Here is an 18,924-nt window from a genome sequence, read left to right as displayed (position 1 = left end):
AATAAAATCTAAAAAAAAATTTTTTTTTAAATAAAAGATTTTATTTATTTATTTGACAGAGAGAGAGAGAGATCACAAGATCACAAGATCATTTTTTTTTTTTTAAAGATTTTATTTATTTGTCAAAGAGAGAACAAGCAGGGGGAGTGGCAGGCAGAAGCAGAAGCAGGCACCCCACTGAGCAATGAGCCCGATGTGGGACTCGATCCCAGGATCCTGACTGTGATCATGACCTGAGCTAAAGGCAGACGCTTAACTGACTGAGCCACCAGGTGCCCTATTAAGTTTTAAATTTTAATTCCAATAGTTAACACACAGTGTTATATTAGTTTCAAGTGTACAATACAGTGATTCAACACTTCCATGCATCACCCAGTGCTCATCATGACGAGGGCAGTCCTTACTCCCCATCACCTGTTTCCCCATCCCTCCCCCACCTCCCCTCTGGTACCACCAGCATGATGTCTGTAGTTAAGAGTCTGTTTCTTGGTTTGTCTCTCTCTCTTTTTCTTTGTTCTTTGTTTCTTAATTTCAGCACAAGATCTCATTCTTTTTAATGGCTGAATAGTACTCCACCGTGTGTGTGTGTGTGTGTCTGTGTGTGTGTGTGTGTGTGTGTGTGTTTTCATAAATGAACATCCCATAGGCAAACTCTCAGAAGCTACTCTTTTTTTTTTTCCCCAACAGACTACCATGCCTGCAGGAATCGGTCCTGGAAATGAAGAACCATATTCCACTTTAGTGAGTAGCGGTGCATATGCTGCAAACATGAAAGGTGAGAGTGCTTTGATACACTTGTTGCCTCTTTGTGCAAAGCGCCATCTAATACAGTGGTGTGAGTAGACATGACAGAAGGCTCGAGGCCTCATACTGGGATCCCAAGTGCAGCTGTTGTTTATGGCTTTTGTTTATTTCTGCCTCCCTGTTTCGACCTGTTGAAATTCCTTTTCAAAATCTGGAATAATGGGTCTTTTGAGAAGGAACGTTGCAAACAATGTTTGTCTCCTGCATCGTCCTCTCAGACTGAAATTATCTGTTCTTATCATCCAACGCCTCCTTGTGAGTCACGCTTTCCTTTCTTTCCTCTCTCCTTCCTCGCAAATGTCACTTAGACGCGCGTGCAGAGGCATGGAACCCTGCACCTCCCAGTCTGTTTCTCTCCTCTGTCCCCTCCCAGGGTTTTGGTCTTTTCCATGGCAGCCCGGGAAGGGAAGGTGCTGTCTGGGGCTCTTGCTACCACACGTGCCCTCACTCCTTCACGCTGCCGCAGGTGCTAAACTGGGGGCACACCCTGACTTCCTGCCACGTTGGCCCCACTGGTCCTGCTGCTACCACCCGCAGTGAGCCAGATGGTGAGTCATTTTTCTTGGCAGTGCCCTTTGCGTGATTTTCCTGCTGCCTCCTCTAGGTTTTTGCTGTTCGCTTCAGTGTTCCTGTGCAGGGACCTTTGACGGACTGTCCCCCGAAGTGGGATTAGATGTTGTGAGGATCTGAAGATAGTAACTGGCTCTGGGTGGCTTGTGCTCTTGTAAAAATCCAGCCACGCCACCAGGGGGAGCTGTCTTTTTACCAGGAAAAGGAGTGTCTCCCTCCTGAGACCTTGCCCAAATTCCAGGTCCTCGCAGATCCTCCTTCATCTGTCTGTGCTGTGCCTGACTCTGGGGGCACCAGGGCGGCTGTTGACTGCCTTTTGTGGACAGCATCTGTGTGCCAGACTTACCGTGTGTTAGCTTCCGTGGTTTGAGAAGGAAGCACTTTCTAAAACCAGTGCAGGAACGGTGCCTACTTGCTGCTTCCTTTGTAGAGTGATGTGTTTTTTCCTAAGGAACTCTCCAGCTAGCGACAAACCTTTCCCCCTCTCCCTTCTTCTGTTGAAATGTCACCACTTAGCCGGGGTTTCCCACCAGGGATTCTCTTGGCTTCTGAACCGGGAAGTCTTCAGTGTACAGGAGAGCGCCGGGTGCAGCAGACAGCATCCCTGCATCCCCCATGGCATCCGGCCGGACCCCAGACTGCAGTGACCACCAGCAAGCCTGACGCGCTTCCAGATGCCCAGGGAGGGCTGTACTGCCTGGATGTGATCCTCTCACTGAGCTGTTTTACCTTTCCTAAAACCATCTTTGTCATTGAAATCTTTCCCATTGTATTCATGTAGCAAATTTTTAGGAAAAATCTGAAAAAATAAGAAACATCTAACTTTTTAAAAAAGTTTTTATTTGTTTATTTGACAGACGGAAATCACAATTAGGCAGAGAGGCAGGTGGGGGGGGGCAGGAAGCAAGCTCCCCGCCGAGCAGAGAGCCTGATGCAGGATTGGATCCCAGGAGCCTGGGATCATGACCTGAGCCGAAGGCAGAGGCCTTAACCCACTGAGCCACCCAGGCGCCCCTGCATCTAACTTTTTTAGAGTGAGTCTCCTCTATAAAGGTAGTCAGTTATACTTTACTGGGTTAACATTGGGATAGGAAGTATTTTGTTATTATTGGCTAATGAATCATGGGGAAATTAGGGGATATGTAAGTAAAGTTTTTAAATTATTTGTAAAGGAAAGTGGAAAACTCAACAAGAACTGTCTTTGGAATGAGACAAACCTAGATTCAAATCTTGGTTCTACTTTTCGAAGAAAAATTGGGGGGAGGCAGAATTTCGAACATTCATAAAAGTATATAGAATACTATATGTGGAGGTACTGATCTTTTTGGAGGTACCACCCCCACACGTGGGTGCCATCCCCCATGGAGGTGCCACCCCGCCACAGAGGTCCCCTTCCCTACCAAGTGCCGTCTCCCAGCTTTAACATTTCAGCTCACTCACTTCCTCCCCTCCTTTCCCCTACTTCCTATTACTTCATTTCATTCCTTAACCATATCACCATTACCATAATTTAAAAAATTTAACAATTGCTCAACATTATCAGTATCTAAACATTGTGCAAATTTCTGTCTCATAGATGTGTATTTTTGTTCACGTCAGGCCCCAATAGAAGTCAATATTTTAGAATTGGTTGGTATGTATCTTACATCTCTCTTGCATGAGGATTTCTCACTCTTTCCTCCAATTTATTTGTTGAAGAAACCAGGTTTTTTTGCCCTATAGAGTTTGCTGCAATCTGTATTTTGTTGATTATATTCATACGTTGTTTCCTATAAACTGAACTGGCAGAGGGACATAGAGTCTAATCAAGTTTTCTTTACTTACAACCACATTTGATGAAAGGTCTATATTCTTCCATCAGAATGCCCGTGATGTCTGGTTGTCTCTCTTGTGACGTTAGTTCTTTTGAAATAATTTCAAACTCACAGAAAAGCATAAAAAAATTTCCCATATACTGTTCACCCAGAGACCCTCATTCAAGTTTTGTAAACTGTCCCAATAATACCCTTTAATAGCGAGAGGACACTTGTCATGTTTTTTCAGTTCCTTTCAGTGACCAGACACTGCTGGTTCTCTCTTGACCTTTAGGAAAATTCCAGGCCAGTTCTGTTGCAGCATGTTGCTCACTTGGCATTTGTCTGCTGTTATATTGTAGTAACATTAAGATCATGCATTTTTGGCAGAAACATCCCAGAAGCGATCTCACTGCATCCCATCGGGAGACCCAGAAGGTCCCTGGAGGCGTTAAGTTTGATCACTCAGGGCAGTGACGTCTACTGAGATTTATGCGTTATGAATCGTGCTTTCTCGCTCACAGCTCCTATTTTGTGGCAAGGTCTTGGAGAGTGTCACCACCCCGCTCTTTTTCCAGCTCTTGCTCGGCACTTTGAGGCTCCGCCTGAATTAACCATCCTGATGGTAGATAACGAAGTGGGGGGTTCCTGATCCTGTCATTGCTTCTGTGTGACTCAGCCGGCGCTTTCCTGTGAGGAGGAACTTTCTCCTCCCGTTTCCGTGTCCGGTTGTATCTCCATTGCAATGTGGATTCGTGTTCTGGTCAGGGAAATGGATCGGTTACTGTCATTTGTTTTCATGTTCAGCTGTCCCACACTTGGCCCGGAAGAGCCCCTCCAGGCAGGGCCATCTCTGCGTGCCTGCTTCCTGTCCCGGCTCCCTGTCCTTTCCCTGTCCTAGCCCTGAAGTCACCTCCATCTGCAAGGAGCTCTGGTCCTTTCAGTGGGGAAACCCGAAATTGGCTCACTGCTGCGAGGATGTTGCAGTTGCCATGCTCCCTGGGGGGTGGAGCTAGGAAGTATGTGTTAGTAAGTGTGCATAGATATCTGCCTGCTTTTACATGTGTATTTGTTTCCATGTGGTGGAAACTCTGAGTTCGTATTGGTACTTCCCATTCTCATCCATCACTATACCATCATCCTAGCTTTTCCCATTAGGTTTATAACTCCCTTCTTCAAGAATGAGAAACCTCATTGTCATTATCCCCAGTTTCCTTCTTTCCTCAGGCCTCCTTCTCTTGAGCAGTCTCCCAGCCCTGGCCTGCCATCGCTCGCCTCAGCTCACCCGCACAGTCCGCAGCCTGCCAGGCCGAGTGCCGTACTCTGCTGCGGTTGACCCTTGGGCACATGGGGGTGGGGAGCACTGACTGCCGCGCGGATGCAAAGCCACAGAACTTACCTACCTACAGCTGCCTGCTGACTGGGAGCCTTACTGATAACCATTGATTAACACACATTTTGTGTGCCACATACTGTATTTTTACAATAAAGTGGAGAAAAAATATTAAGGAAATCACAGGGAAGAGAAAATACATTTACGACATTGTACTGTATTTACCCAAAGACATGCATATAGGTGGACATGTGCAGTTCACACCCACATCGTTCAAGGGTCGCCTGTAGTTACCGTCCTTGTGTTGGGGCTGACCTCTGCTCCATGGCCCTCACTTAGGTCTGCCTCATAGCTGTTTTTATTTTGATTATGTATACACTTTTAATTAAAATTTTGAGATAATGGTACAGTCACATGCAATTGTCAGTCATAGTAAAGACCCTTCACTCAGTTCCCACCACTAGTAACATCTTGCAGATCTCTAGTGCCATATCACAGCCAGGATGTCGACATTATTATAGTGAAGATACAGGACAGCACTGGGTGTGCTTTGGGGGCCCAGTCAGTTACGTGTCTGATTCTTGGTTTCAGCTCAGGTCATGGGATCAAACCCCATGTCGGGCTCTGTGCTGGGCATGGAACCTGCTTGTGATTCTTTCTCCCTCTCCCTCTGCCCCTGCTCACTCATCACTCAGGCATTCTCCCTCCCTCTCTGTCTTTAAAAAAAAAAAAAAAAAAAGGATAAAAAAAAAGCACTGTTGCCCTTTTATTGCCGGACCCATTTCTGCCTGTGAGTCTGGCCCCTGACAAGTACTGTGACAGCAGAAGTACAATCAAGACAAGAAAGAAAGAGATAAATCAGACTTCATCAAAATTTAAAACTTTTCTGCATCAAGAGATGCCATCAGCAGAAAGGAAAGTCATTCTGCAGAATGGGAGAGACTGTTTGCAAGTCACATATCCGTCTGATTAGGGGCTAATTTCCAGAATACAAAGAGAATCCTAGAACTCAGTGAGCAAACACAACCTGATCCAGAAATGACCGGAGTAGATGCTTCTGTGAAAGGACACATAGATGTCCAATATGCACCTGAGAAGCTTATTTTAACCGTTGTAGACATGCAGACCAAAACCACGATGAGATTCCAGTGCATACCCATTTGGATGGCTGTTACCAAACAACCATTCCAGAAAGAAGGATGTCGGGGAGTAGATGGAGAAACTAGAGTCCTGGTATGTTGCTTTGGCATAAATGGTGCAGCCACTGTGGAAAACAATATGGCAGTTTCTCAAAAAATTTAAAAAAGAATTACTCCGGGGATGCCTGGGTGGCTCAGTTGGTTAAGTGTCTGCCTTTAGCTCCAGTCATCCCAGGGTCCTGGGATCAAGCCCCGCGTTGCTCCTTGCTCCGTGGGAAGCCTGTTTCTCCCTCTGCCTGCCTCTTCCCCTGGTTCTGCTCTCTCCCCTCACCCTTGCTGACAAATAAATAAAATCTTATTTTTTTTAAGATTTTTTTATTTATTTGACTGACAGAGATCACAAGTAGGCAGAGAGTCAGGAAGAGCCAGAGGGGGAAGCAGGCTCCCTGCTGAGCAGAGAGCCCGATGCAGGGCTCGATCCCAGGACCCTGGGATCATGACCTGAGCTGAAGGCAGAGGCTTAACCCACTGAGCCCCCCAGGTGCCCCAATAAATAAAATCTTAAAAAAAAGGAAATAAAACAAAAAAATAATTACTCCGTGACCCAGCAGTTCCACTTCTGGGACAGAAAGTGGGGACTCAAGCCAGTGTCTGTGCACCCACATTCATAGCGGCATTCGCAATAGCCAAAAGTGGGAGCCAGCCCAGAGAGGTGGGCACATACGTGCAGTGGATACAATTCAGCTCGAGGAAGCCTGACGCCTGCTACAGCGTGGAGGGACCTTGAGGACACTACGCCGAGTGAGATCAGCCAGACACAAAAGGATAAATACTCCATGAGCCCACGTCTGTGAGGGACCCAAATGGTCAGATTCATAGGGACAGAAAGTGAAGGGGTGGGTGCCAGGTACTGGGCCGGGGGAGAGATGGAGAGTTAGTATTTAATAGGGCCAGAGTTTGGGTTTAGGAAGATGAAGAAACTCTGGAGACGGACGGTGGGGATGTACTCTTAATGCCAGTGAAAGTACTGTACACTTAAACGTGGCTAAAATGGCCTATTTTAAGTCATATGTATTTTACCACAATTAACAAAAGGAAAAAGGAAGGCTCTTTCTCATCCTTTTCTTTTCCCTTTCTTTCCTGAACAAGTCAGTCCCAGGCCTCGGGCAGGGCCGCAGGAAGTAGGCGCGCACACCAGTGGGTGAGCGAGGCTACAGTGCTGGAGGCCGACATGGTGAGCGGGGCAGCCGTCATGAGGCCGCACGGGACGGCGGGTGTGCAAGGCTGGCCCCGCTCGGGTGTTAGAGCCCTCAGGGTATCAGAACACAGGCAGGGCATCCACACAGGTCATGACAACAGCAGCCTGGCTGGGGTGTTAGAGCCCACATTAGGAGGGAATCCACATCGAGGAGGGGGCAACAGCAGTGGGGGGATATCGGTCACGTAGAGGGGCCCAGGTAAAGGTGACAGTAGCAGGGTTCTCACCGTTACAAAAAGGTGGGGGGCTCGTGTGTGTTGGATTGGAATTGGTAGTGTAGGGTGAGCTCTTGCTTTTCTGTTTGTGTATATATGTGTGCATGTAGGAATAAATGTGGACGTGAACGTGTGGAATGTGCATGTGCGCGTCTACGGCGCACGTGTTCTTTAGCTGTGTCTGCTGAGAGGGGCTCCTGGCAGCAGTGTGCTCAGAGCCGGTTCCCAGACTTCCTTCCCGGGGGCCATTCTTCAGCCACGAACACCTGGGCTTCTTGGGTCTCATTGTGGGGAAACAGATACATTCTGCAAAATAATGGGCCTGCACCCTTCAGGAGTCCAGGGAAGACCGAGGAGCTTGCTCTGGAGTGAACGAGCGAGACACGGGGCACCCGGTACAACATGCGGCTCTGACGTGGTGTGGCATGATTCGCCGTGAGGAGCTCTGAGACCATCAGGGAAGCTCGAGCGAGGGCTGAAGGACAGAAGAGACTGGTCACATATCAGCCATCGTCTTCTGATTTGGGGGAATCTAGAGGATGCTTTATGGGAAATAAACGTTAAATTATTTGAAGTTAACAGGGCAGCGTGTCTGTAGCTTATTCTCAGATGGTTCAAGAAAAAATATCTTTTTCTGTAAGTTTGAGATAGCTTCAAAATAAAGGGTAAAGTCTTTTCCAAAAAATTTTTAAAATTAAACCAATTTGTCCAACCACGTTGCATGCTGCTAAGTGGTCCACCAAGACAGAAATTCTCCGGAAGCTGTCAGAGATCTTGGAGCAGTTGCCGGTGGGTGATGGAGGCAGGGACATGGGTTGGGCCGAGACGGGTGAGGTGCCAGTGGCCACTGCCATCAGCTGTTCAGAGGTGTTGCTGTGAAGGGGGACCAAGGGCCCTCCGAAGCAGGGGCTGTGGTGAGGGGTGTGGAGACAATGGTGTATGCAGGAATGCTTGGACAGTTAAGAAGCTATAGCCCAAAGAGGGCGAGTTGTGGAGAAGTTCTGTCTTCAGATATTTGAAGATCTTGCAAAGTTGAAGAGATGCTTTGGTTTAATTTTTGGAGGAAAGAAGAAGAGCCAGTGTCTACGGAGCAGGGGGCTCTGACTAACGCGTTGAGCCATCCAGCCGCTGAATGGCTGGTGTCCTTGCAGGAAATGAACTCCTGTCACAATCAGTGGCAAGCAGAAGCTGCTCCTTGAAGTGACTCCTCTGGTGACTTAGGGCTGAGGCCAGGTGGACCTCCAGCTCCCACTGCATGCTCGGCCCACGGTCATTGTCACCTGAGTTTGTTCAAATAGGAAGTTCTCAGCCCTTTCTGAAATCTTGAGTCTAAGTGGAAATGACCGGTGCTTGGGGTTCTACATCTGCTCTAACCACCGCGTGTGGGGCTTAAGGAGGAAAAGACCAAGCTGTTGGGGTCCTCTCAGCGGGTTTCTTTGTTGCTTGCTGTGCTCACCACACGGGTAGACAGTCTCACGCTTGCAGTGACCAGGGAATCCCTTGGATCCTTGAACGTGATTTTGAATTCAGGAAGGTCCGATTGCCGCCTGCAGGCCAGTGGCCGTGAAGCTGTTAGGGTATGGAAACCGGAGCACAGTGCCCTCCTCCTTTGTGCTTCCAGCAGCCCTTTGTGTGTTGGTGGTGACAGCAGCTTGGGGCGTATAGGATTGGTCACAAGGATTATCCTTTGCATTATTTTCCTGCTTTTTCTTGGAGCCTGGTTTCTTTTTAGAGACAGTATATTTGGGAGTGAGAAGGGTAGAACAGTAGCAAGGTAGCGCACCCGTGAGCTTGCGTTCGTGGGGTGAAGAAAATGGACATTTGTCTTCTTACGTATTTAGAAGAATGTGTTGTCAGAGGAGCGAGAAACCGATGAGTTGTTAGCAGGTAAGTGGGAAAATAGCAGTAGTGTGGATTTGTGTGGCCCGCAAACAAATTTAGAACTGTGGAGGGACGAGGAATTTAGGACACTGACCTTCTGTCTGTGGCTGCCAGAAAAAGTACTCGACCTTTTAAGTGTCTGCAAAAGCATGACCCTTCACAGAATTACTCTAACTCTGGAACACTCCATTTTATATACCACAATATCACATGAAATAGGAATTAAAATAGTATTGTGGCTCCTGTTGACCTGAAGAGAAGGCCTCTATTTTTTTTTCCTGCTGGTAATTTATGTATTAAAATATTACTTGTAAGAGTCTGAACAACTCTTCATTAGCAATCTGTAACTCATCCCAACTTAAATTTTTTAATGGATTTTTAGGTTGTTCTACAAATATGCTTTCTTAACGAATACAGAAAGACCAGTTTGGTACAAGTATAATATCTTCTTTTCTGAGAAATTGAAAATAATCTCTTTAAAGTTATTTCATGATTGTTTTCTGGCAACATTCTGTGAACAAAAACATGGTTTTCAAAGGCCGCAAACTAAGGAGATGCGAGATTTCTGAGGTCAGGGAGATTGAAACAAAGCTTCTTGGCAATGGCTTTTCTCAATCCTTATTTTAATGCTGTATTTCTCTATGAACTCAGAAAAAAACCTGTATTGAGTTTTTAAAAATATTACCTCTTTTAGCATCTTCGTACTTAGTTGTTGAAACCTGTAAAGACTCAGCGATATGAAAATATGAGCTTTGAAAATTCTGCTTGCAGCCACCTCAGCCTTAGGAGTTTGCTGAAGGAGAAATGTGGATATAAAAAGGGTTGGGTTCTGAGATGTTGAGTGTCTTTTTTTTTTAAAGATTTTTTTAATTTATTTGACACACAGAAATCACAAGTAGGCAGAAAGGCAGGCAGAGAGAGGGGGAAGCAGGCTCTCTGCTGAGCAGGGAGCCCAATGCAGGACTCGATCCCAGGACCCTGGGATCATGACCTGAGCTGAAGGCAGACGCTTAACCCACTGAGCCACCCAGGCACCCCTAATGTCTTATTTTTAAATAAGATCATGGATTATGGCCTAAATTCCAACAGCAAGGGAATGAGGACACAAGTTTAGGTGCACCCGCTTATGCGTGAGGACCCTCGTGCATCCATTAGAGGAGAATTGTGAGACGTGGAGCAAACGGGAAGGTGTGGTCGTCTGCTGAGAAAAGCGGGAAGTCCACGTGTCTGCAGACAGAGGCAGGAAGAGAGGCCAGTGCCGTCTTAGGGGTGGGACTGAAGGCACGCTTCCCTGTTGGAAAGCCACTTAGCATAAATGAAAACTGGCTTTCAGAGGTGGATTTGGCCACGATTTGGGCATTTTGCCAGTGAGTGGTCTGGAGCCTAAGACTGGGTGACAGTCCTGCCGTGTGGCTGGGGGAAGGAGGCGTCCATCCCGCCTGTCGTGCCCACACCCGCAGGTGGACAGGGCTCCTCTTGAGCAGCAGGTGTGCCCCCGCACTCTCGAGTCGAGGGTGAGCACTCGAGGGAGGGTACAGCTGCCTTTCAGACTCCTGTCTGCCTTTGGCGCCACTTCCCTGAAGACCTGCACTCGGGGTCCCTGAGCGTCCAGTGACGGAGTCCACAGAGTGATTCTCGGTGTATGGGAGGTCAGCCCAGTGTTTAAGATTCTACAGCAGAAATTGTTCTTGAGATGATACACAGCCAGCCCTTCCTCAGCATCACCCAGACAAGGCTGACTGTCATCAAATTCATTTTCATTCTTGGAGCCTTTGAGAGCGAGCAATGCCACGTGGGCCCTGGGCCGTGGATGTCCTTAGAGCTGCAGAAGTGGGGCATCTCCCACTCGCCGGTGGAGACTTTCCGGCCGCTGCCTCACGTGCTTCTCGGCCCCACTGGAGCTCGCCTGCTGGGTTTCTCCACGGGCCGCGTGAACCAGCTTCAGACAGCTTGTTAGCGCCCTGGCTGCCATCTGTCCACTCCTGCACTGTCTAACACCTCGATTAAATCCATTCACACCGGCACTGTCCCAGCAGGCCCCTGGTCCCTGGCTCCCAGCCCGTGAGCCCCCGCTCAGAGACTTGCTTGGAACTCCTGCCCCACATAGCAGATGCGGACCCCTGAGTTGGCGTACTCAGGGCCGTCGGCCTCCAGGCACCTGCTTGCCCTTGGTGCGGCATCTTCTACTCCTCTCTCTCTTGTGAAGCTCTGTGGAAGCTTTGCTTTTTGGATTGGTAACATTTAAAAAATCATTTTCCATCACAGTATGTGAACAAGGACATGGCCCAGCGCTCAGGTAGGAATTTAGGCACCAAATGAGCTTCTCTGTCTCTGTCTTCCCTGACAGAGCCTGTTCAGTTGGGGTTGCATTTTGAAGGGCAAGTGCTTACAGCATTACTGATGATTAAAATAAAACTGAACAGACAAAAACGAGCCGCACCTGTGGCAGGAGGTTGTTTCTGTCTGCACCTGGCTGAGACACCATTTGGAGAGACTGAGAGAGACACGGAGACACAGAGACGGGGTGGGGCGAGCCTGACATTCACGAGGGAGGAGGCGGACGCCAGTGTTAGATTTCCTGTGTTCTTTGTGTCCTTTATCCTCCAGCTGCAGCCACCTCCTCATCCAGCTCCTGAGAAGAATGTGACACTTAGTGCATTTTTTCCACATGCCTCCACTAAGACATTCCTGAAGCTTCGTTTCCCCCACAGGCAGTGACAAAAGGCACAGAATTGCGTCTTTGAGTGAGAGGCACGGCCACTTAACTGCATGGTGAAGGCATGGCCGGAATCTGTGTTTTCACACTCTGAAAGCAAAAGTGTGGAAGCCCGTGTCTTCTGATTGGATCAGCCCTACAGATGTCTTCATGTGTTCTGTCCAAGTATTTTTTTAGAATAGTTCTGTCGGGAAAATCATAGGGGACTTTCTGCTTTTGAAGAACTGAGTGGTGTTTTAATAATGTTACGAGGTGTGCTACACGTTCTCCTTCGTTACAGTTAACTTCCTGTCCACCCTGGTCCAGGCAGGAGTAGAAAGAGAAGTTTTTTCAGACTGTTCAGAGAATAGATATAAAAGGAATAACGATTTAAACCTTTCAACATGTGTACAAAAGGCAGTGTCTGTGTCATAAACACGTTTTCCTAAATCCATTACAGTGCGTTACATGTAATTCTTTGAGCCGGCAGATCTTTCAGCTGTGTGTGAGAAACAAAATAGAGTAGTTGCAATTTAGTATAATCTATTTAAAATACATGTTCTTCCCTCTCTTTGAACAATCTGTCCAAAATGCAATCCATTCATGTGGGATCTCGCCTGTACAGCCCTGAGTGGGAATCAGTAGTTTCTTTGTTCGTCACTATGGAAACAAGTCAGCCTATCCCCGGTGGCTGTCAGATCTCGCAGGCTGCCGCTGCCATCCCTCGGCCACAGCTCTTCCCGCTGGGAGCCCAGCCATGCAGGACCTGCCCCGGCGGTGCTCAGCCCTGCCCTTCCTCAGCGCCTTCTTCCAGGGCCGCCGGCACTCATCCTCGGACCCCATCCTGCAGCAGGGCCGGCGTGGCTCGGCCGCCCAGACGCTCTCCTCGTCCTCTCTCCAGGTGATGGTGGCAGTGGCCTCTGTCAGCTGTGCCGAAAGAAACCCAACTTGCCTCCAGAGAAAAAGTAAAAGCTTTTTTCCTCCTTAAAGATTGCCACAGCTTTGAGTTTAAATTCAGGCTGTTGACAGTTAATTCTACATCGTACTTTTTACTCTCTGTTATACTAAGAGCTTCAGTGGACGTGTAATAGGAGATAAAGTGATTGAATGTTTTGTGCTTTTGCATTGAAAATGTCATTTTTGAAAAAACTCATTCCGTTATAAAAGATGTGCTTTTATAGTTTCTTCTTCTGCGTCACCTGTATGACATGTAGAGATTACTGTGTGTGAAAGCCTTTTCTGTATTAAGAGATCATGCACTCTGATGAGAAGGAAACAGTTTTATTTCTGACAAAATGAAGGGAATGTAGCACCGGCTCGTCATCTACGGTCCTGAGAGAACATGGAAGCTGTTTCTCATGTTATTATTCCATGTGGAGAGTGGAATTTTGAATCCTCCCATCCTCGTGTGTTCTAGGAAATTCAGAACGTCCGACACCGAAGTATACAAAAGTCGGAGAACGTTTACGGCATGTGATTCCTGGACACATGGCCTGCTCCATGGCGTGTGGTGGCAGAGCGTGCAAGTATGAAAACCCGGCCCGCTGGAGTGAGCAGGAGCAGGCCATTAAGGGGGTCTACTCGTCGTGGTAAGTGCCATTAAGGGGGTCTACTCGTCGTGGCAGGGAGTGGCTGTGGAGGAGGGAGTGTGGGGGCTGCAGTCCCGGGACCTCGCACCCCACGCCCCTGCCTTGCGGCTTGATGAGCTCACGTAGGTACCCGGACCCTCATCTGTAAAGTGGAAATAACAAAACCAACCCACAGGGGTTTTTTTAATTAAGTGAAATGATGTACGTAGAGTACCTTAAAGAAATGGTAGTGAGATAGTTCTTAAATATCAGAAGTTGCCAGAAATAACGTGTTCAGCTCTAAATCTGAGAAGGCAGGAGGTACATACGTGGTTTGTCAGCTTCACACAGGTAATACGTCAGCCTCATTGTTTTTGTTCCCGTCTTGTGTATGAAAGGGCACGCTTCCCTGCAGATACACCGCCCGCGTGCCTCAGTAGAGAGCCGTGCGCGTTGTTGGCTCAGCAGACAGCGTAGAGGTGCGTGTGCGGTTGATGGTACACAGATGTGACTCCTGTGGTGAATCCTTCTGCTTCTTGTTATTCATAGTAAACTGTCAAGTAGACCTCTTTTGATGCAGTGATATCTATGATGAATTCTGATAATCAAGCCAAATCACCTTTGCTTGTTTTGTTTTTTCAAGATTTTTTATTTTTTCAAGATGGCACAAGTGGTGGGGGCGGAGGGAGGAGCAGAGAGAGAAGGAGAAGCAGACTCCCTGCTGAGCAAGAAGCCCAATGTGGGGCTCAATGTGGGGCTCGATCCCAGGACCCCGAGATCATGACCTGAGCTGAAGGCAGACACTTAACCGACTGAACCACCCAGGCATCCTCCCAAATCACCTTTGAAACTCACGAAGAGGAATTCATGGTTTGAAGAGCTCTAGTAGTGAATCATTTTCTGTAGCAAGAATCCATTTCCAAGCTAGACTTTTGTCAACTGGCCTATCTAACTTGCAGCCTGTGCGTGGCGTTAGAGTTGGGGTCTGTTGTCACAGCCATTCCCTACAGATTGTATTCTAGTCTAAAGAGTGTTGTGCGAAATCAAGCACTAGGCCTAAGGTGTGGTCAGACTGTAAATTCCCAATAATATAGCTTGAGATCACAATAATATTTTTGGTTTATTGTTGACCAAACATCTGAGTCTTTTTCATCTGTCATGGTTTCATGGTACTTCTCTCCTAATCTTATGCTAAGTACTACTGAATTTGGGGGAGTCCCCATCAAATTTCAGGGCTTGCCCCAGCGGGGGGCGTGATATCTTTCGGATTGTGCTCTGCTCAGCTGATGTCTCTCTTACTCGTCAGGCTCATGTGACCCATAGCTCCCGACAGACTGCCTGACATGTCTTTCACCAGACCCCTGAGGAGGGGCAGCTGTCTGTTGGGGGCCTCTGTCCATTTGTCCTCAGGCCAGGCACTGTGCTAGACACTGTCAAATTATTATGTCATCTTCGTAAAGCTCCTGGAAAGCAGGCATGGTTTATGTCATCTGTTGATAAAGGAATTGAGGTCCAGAGAGACTAAGTAACCTACTATCCAGCTAGAAGTAGAAAAGCCAATATTTGAAACCAGTCCCAACTGATTCCAAAGCCCATATGTTTTGCCGAATTAGAATAACTCAGCATTTATTCATAACCACATGCCAGAATTTGTGCTAAAGACTTACACCCACATTGTGTTGAATTCTTGTGCCAGCCCTATGAGGAAGGCGTTACCCCTACTTGACATAATAGGTAACTGAGGGGCAGAATTACCTTTGGTGCCCAACAAGGTTCCTCCACCACACCCACTAGAATCTCATGAGAGTCCTTGATATCACACTGCCAGAGTCCATGAATACTTTACATCCTGGAATTTTTCCCAGGGATTCAGGGGTTCTTAGCGCCCTCATCATGATGCAAAATTGAAGCCAGAATCTGTATAAGAAAATTGAGTCTAGAATTGTTAAAATCAAAGCAAAAGTAGGGACTTGATATCTCATTCTCCTAGTTCTTAGAGCTGGAACATTCCAAGTTTTGTGCATCTCACCAACCCCTTCCCCCTCCTAGGGTCACTGAGAATATCCTGGCCATGGCTCGCCCGTCCACGGAGCTCCTCGAGAAGTACGGCCTCATCGAGCAGTTCCAAAGGTAAATGCCGTGTCTCTGACACACTCGCTAAGCCAGTTCGTGTTTTCTCGTCCATTGCTTTTGACTCCAAACAGTCAAACAATAGGCAGTGGAAAGCTTATTTCAATTAGGAAATTGAGGTTTTAAGAGTGATTAATAATGTTTATTAATGCCAAAAATGCTTAATTTTTTTAAACACTTGCTCTCAATATGATAACTTTTCTCTTTTCTCCTGTAAGTCATGGCATAAAAACAGTTATCAACCTGCAGCGCCCTGGCGAGCATGCCAGCTGTGGGAACCCTCTGGAACAAGAGAGTGGCTTCACATACCGTCCTGAAGCTTTCATGGAGGCTGGCAGTAAGTCCCTCCACCTCCCCTCCGTGAGGTACCAAGAAGGGCACCCAGACTTGTCTGCTACGCTCTTTCATCACTGGGTGATAGAATGACCGCTTTCAGGGGGTGGAGGGCACAGTGGGGGCGGCGGGCTCCCTACAGGGAAGATGAGCTGACTGATTCTAGATAATGCCACCGTTCTTCTCATTCTTCTCCTCGGGTGGTGCTGCTGAAAGTACAGGATTTCTTTTGTCCTGGGAGAGGGATCTCGGGAGGAGCCCCGTAGAAACAATGCCCGCATTAGTTACCATAACACGACGCTGGCCCTGCTGCTCGGCCCCCCCACCTCCAGTAGTCCCCATTTTTGCCTCACACATGGGCCTCGCAGGCTTAGCGAGTTCCCACTCGTCCGGGTCACACAGCGTACACATGGCAGCAGGACTGGAACACAGGACTCACTCATGCTTTTACTGCTGCCCAGCTCTGACTCTGCGCAGGACGCAGGGATTCTTCAAGCAACAGTCCCAGAAGCCCCAGTCTTGGGAGGCCAGGGACGGAGTCCGCCGAACGCGTGCCGTTCAGAACCAGGCTGGAAAGGACCAACCCTGGCCCCTTTTGCGACTTGTTTTTAGAATTGTGTCTAGCTCTTTTCGTCACCGCTGGGTGGGAAATCTGAATGTACCCACTTTGTGCAATTTATCAGTCCTTTAAACGCATTTCCACACTTAAACAAGGTGCCATGCTTTCCCTCTGTAGCCGAGTAATTTGGGCCAAGGTCGTGGACTTTATTAATTTGCAATCCTGTTTCACCTTAATTCTTTCTGGCTGAGTTTTAGCAGGAAATATCTTAAGTAATATAGAGTGTGCTTTGTAAGGAATGTTAACAATGAACTTACTGGAAATATAAAAACCCTATTATTTTAGGCCTCTGCATCTAGTCTTACAGCTTTACACTTTTCATGAATTCACTCACCTTCTTCAGGTGGCTATGCAAGTACTTTTCCTGTATGTTAATTGTTTTTTCCTGTTTTCTTTTTTTTCATTGTCCAGTTTATTTCTACAATTTTGGATGGAAGGATTATGGTGTAGCATCACTCACCACCATCTTGGATATGGTGAAGGTGATGACATTTGCCTTACAAGAAGGAAAAGTAGCAGTCCATTGTCATGCAGGGCTTGGTCGAACAGGTAAATAAATTCTAGGAAGTGGATGTATTGTCTTGTAGCATATTTAAACATGTAAAGAATAATATTTCATAATTCTAGAGGATAATATTTTTCAGAATCCTATCAAAGTTTTGGAGTCAAATGGTAGAAGCCACTGAAAAAAATTGGAAATATTGGGGCGCCTGGGTGGCTCAGTGGGTTAAAGCCTCTGCCTTCGGCTCAAGTCATGATCCCAGGATCCTGGGATCGAGCCCCACATCGGGCTCTCTGCTCAGCAGGGAGCCTGCTTCCTCCTCTTTCTCTGCCTACTTGTGATTTGTCTGTCAAATAAATTTTTTAAAAAGTTAAAAAAAAAAAGCCTATGTTTAAAAAAAAAATTGGAAATATCTTAAATAAGTAGTTTCAGTGATCCTTTATTTGTGAGAGTGTTTTTGAGAGACGTAAGCCAGAAAACTCAACATATTTACTGAACAGATGGGTTTCCGCAGCCTCACCAAGTGACCACCCTGGTTTTTCTTCTTCGAAGGAAACAACCCTAATACTTTATTTATACTGGGTAATGTCTTTTAAAAATGTAATTTTCCTTAACCAAAATAATGGAAATAGAAAGCATTGTTTTAGTTGTTGTGTTCTAAGCACTTTACACTCGCTGTTTTTTTTTAAGTCTTTAACAATAATGTGAGTTTTGAAGGAGGTTAAGTAATTTGCTACATTGAGTAAGTGACAGAGCCAAGATTTAAATTCACAGATGGAAGGATTTTAGTTGTGGAGGGAATCTCTCTGTGCCTAAAATTCTATATAAAAATCAATGATTTTACTTACAAATGCAGCACATCTCAGTGCAGTGCTGATACAGGGGCAAAAATAAATATCATAAGGTTAGAATATTGATTGTCATCGGGTCCAGCCAGACTCCTGAGCTCAAAACTGCCCACAGTGTACCTGTGTACCTGCTTCCGGGCCTCCCACCTGCTTGGGAGTGTGTTCGGGGCAGGGGCTCAGTTCTGCCCGAGAATGACAGCTCTTAGGGTCCAGCAAAAACCTCACTATTCCTGGCGATTCCACATGGCAACACTGCAGATACTTCCTACTTACACCAAAGTGCCAAGTCCTGGTGAGAAAGATTTGCGGGACGATGCCCCTGCTGGGAACCACGCAGTTGGCAGAGGTCCTGATTTTCATGTGTAACATGATGAACAAACTTGGTGAATCACACAGATGTCTGCTGATTTGCCTTTCACCTTGATATTAGTTAACTGTCAAAGTTGGATTAATTGATTAATTATCACCATTATGTTATTTGTTTTAATTTAATATTAATTAACAAGAATAATAATGTTTATAACATTAAGGTTGTCTCCTTTAGTAATAAGTATTTATAGAATAAAGTTATATCTTGTTCTGGAGAAAAGCACTGTTAGTATAGACAAAAGTCCAGAAATAAACTGCCAATATGAATAATCCCCAAAGAAAAAAATGCCCGAAAAGAAAGAATGCCAGGCTGGGAATGTGGCAACAATTCTGCAAAGATGGCAGAAGTGGGAAGTAAGTGTGCAGTCAGGGCGGGTAATGGAGTGAACTGTGCTCGGGCTCCTTATCCTCTTTAGACCAACTTTAGCAGGGGTGAAAGCAAATCCTGCTCTATTTCCTGCTCTGAATTGCTTTTAAAATATTCCTTCCAGTCAATCCATACACTCCATTTGGACATTCCCCTAACCCCCTTTCACTCCCTCAGGCCCTCACCACACTCCTTCCTTCAACACCTCACCACATTCTCTCCCTCATCCCTTCACCACACTCTCTCCCTCAACTTCACCACACTCTCCCTCATCCCCTCACCTCTGCTCACCCCTCATCCCCCTCACCATACTCTCTCTCTCATCTTCCTCACCCACATACTCTCCCTCATCCCCCTTACCACACTCTCTCCCTCGACACTTCGCCACACTCTCCCTCATCCCCCTTACCCACATTCATTCCCTCATCTCCTCACCCCTGCTCACTCCCTCATCCCCCTCACCCACACTCATTCCTCATCCCCTGACCACTCTCCTTCAT

General features: G+C 46.9%; 1 protein-coding gene across 2 annotated transcripts in view; it reads left to right on the top strand.

Moving 5' to 3' along the window:
* Positions 1-693: 693 nt before the first annotated feature.
* The window catches only part of PTPDC1 (protein tyrosine phosphatase domain containing 1), a gene marked incomplete at its 5' end in the record, with an annotated part of 29,262 nt that continues 11,031 nt past the window's right edge, over positions 694-18,924 (top strand). The window contains 5 exons of one of the 2 annotated variants that reach the window (XM_080820148.1): positions 694-775; positions 13,106-13,277; positions 15,306-15,386; positions 15,605-15,723; positions 16,750-16,887. In XM_080820148.1, coding sequence (XP_080676274.1) covers positions 694-775; positions 13,106-13,277; positions 15,306-15,386; positions 15,605-15,723; positions 16,750-16,887 — 592 coding nt within the window. Of the gene's footprint in view, positions 776-12,445; positions 12,654-13,105; positions 13,278-15,305; positions 15,387-15,604; positions 15,724-16,749; positions 16,888-18,924 lie in introns of those variants that run through there. The other variant, XM_080820147.1, reaches the window with a different exon arrangement.

This window comes from Martes martes (genome assembly GCF_963455335.1).
Source record: "Martes martes genome assembly, chromosome: 12".
Classification (NCBI taxonomy): Eukaryota; Metazoa; Chordata; class Mammalia; order Carnivora; family Mustelidae; genus Martes; species Martes martes.
This window is presented reverse-complemented; position numbering and strand designations above follow the sequence as displayed.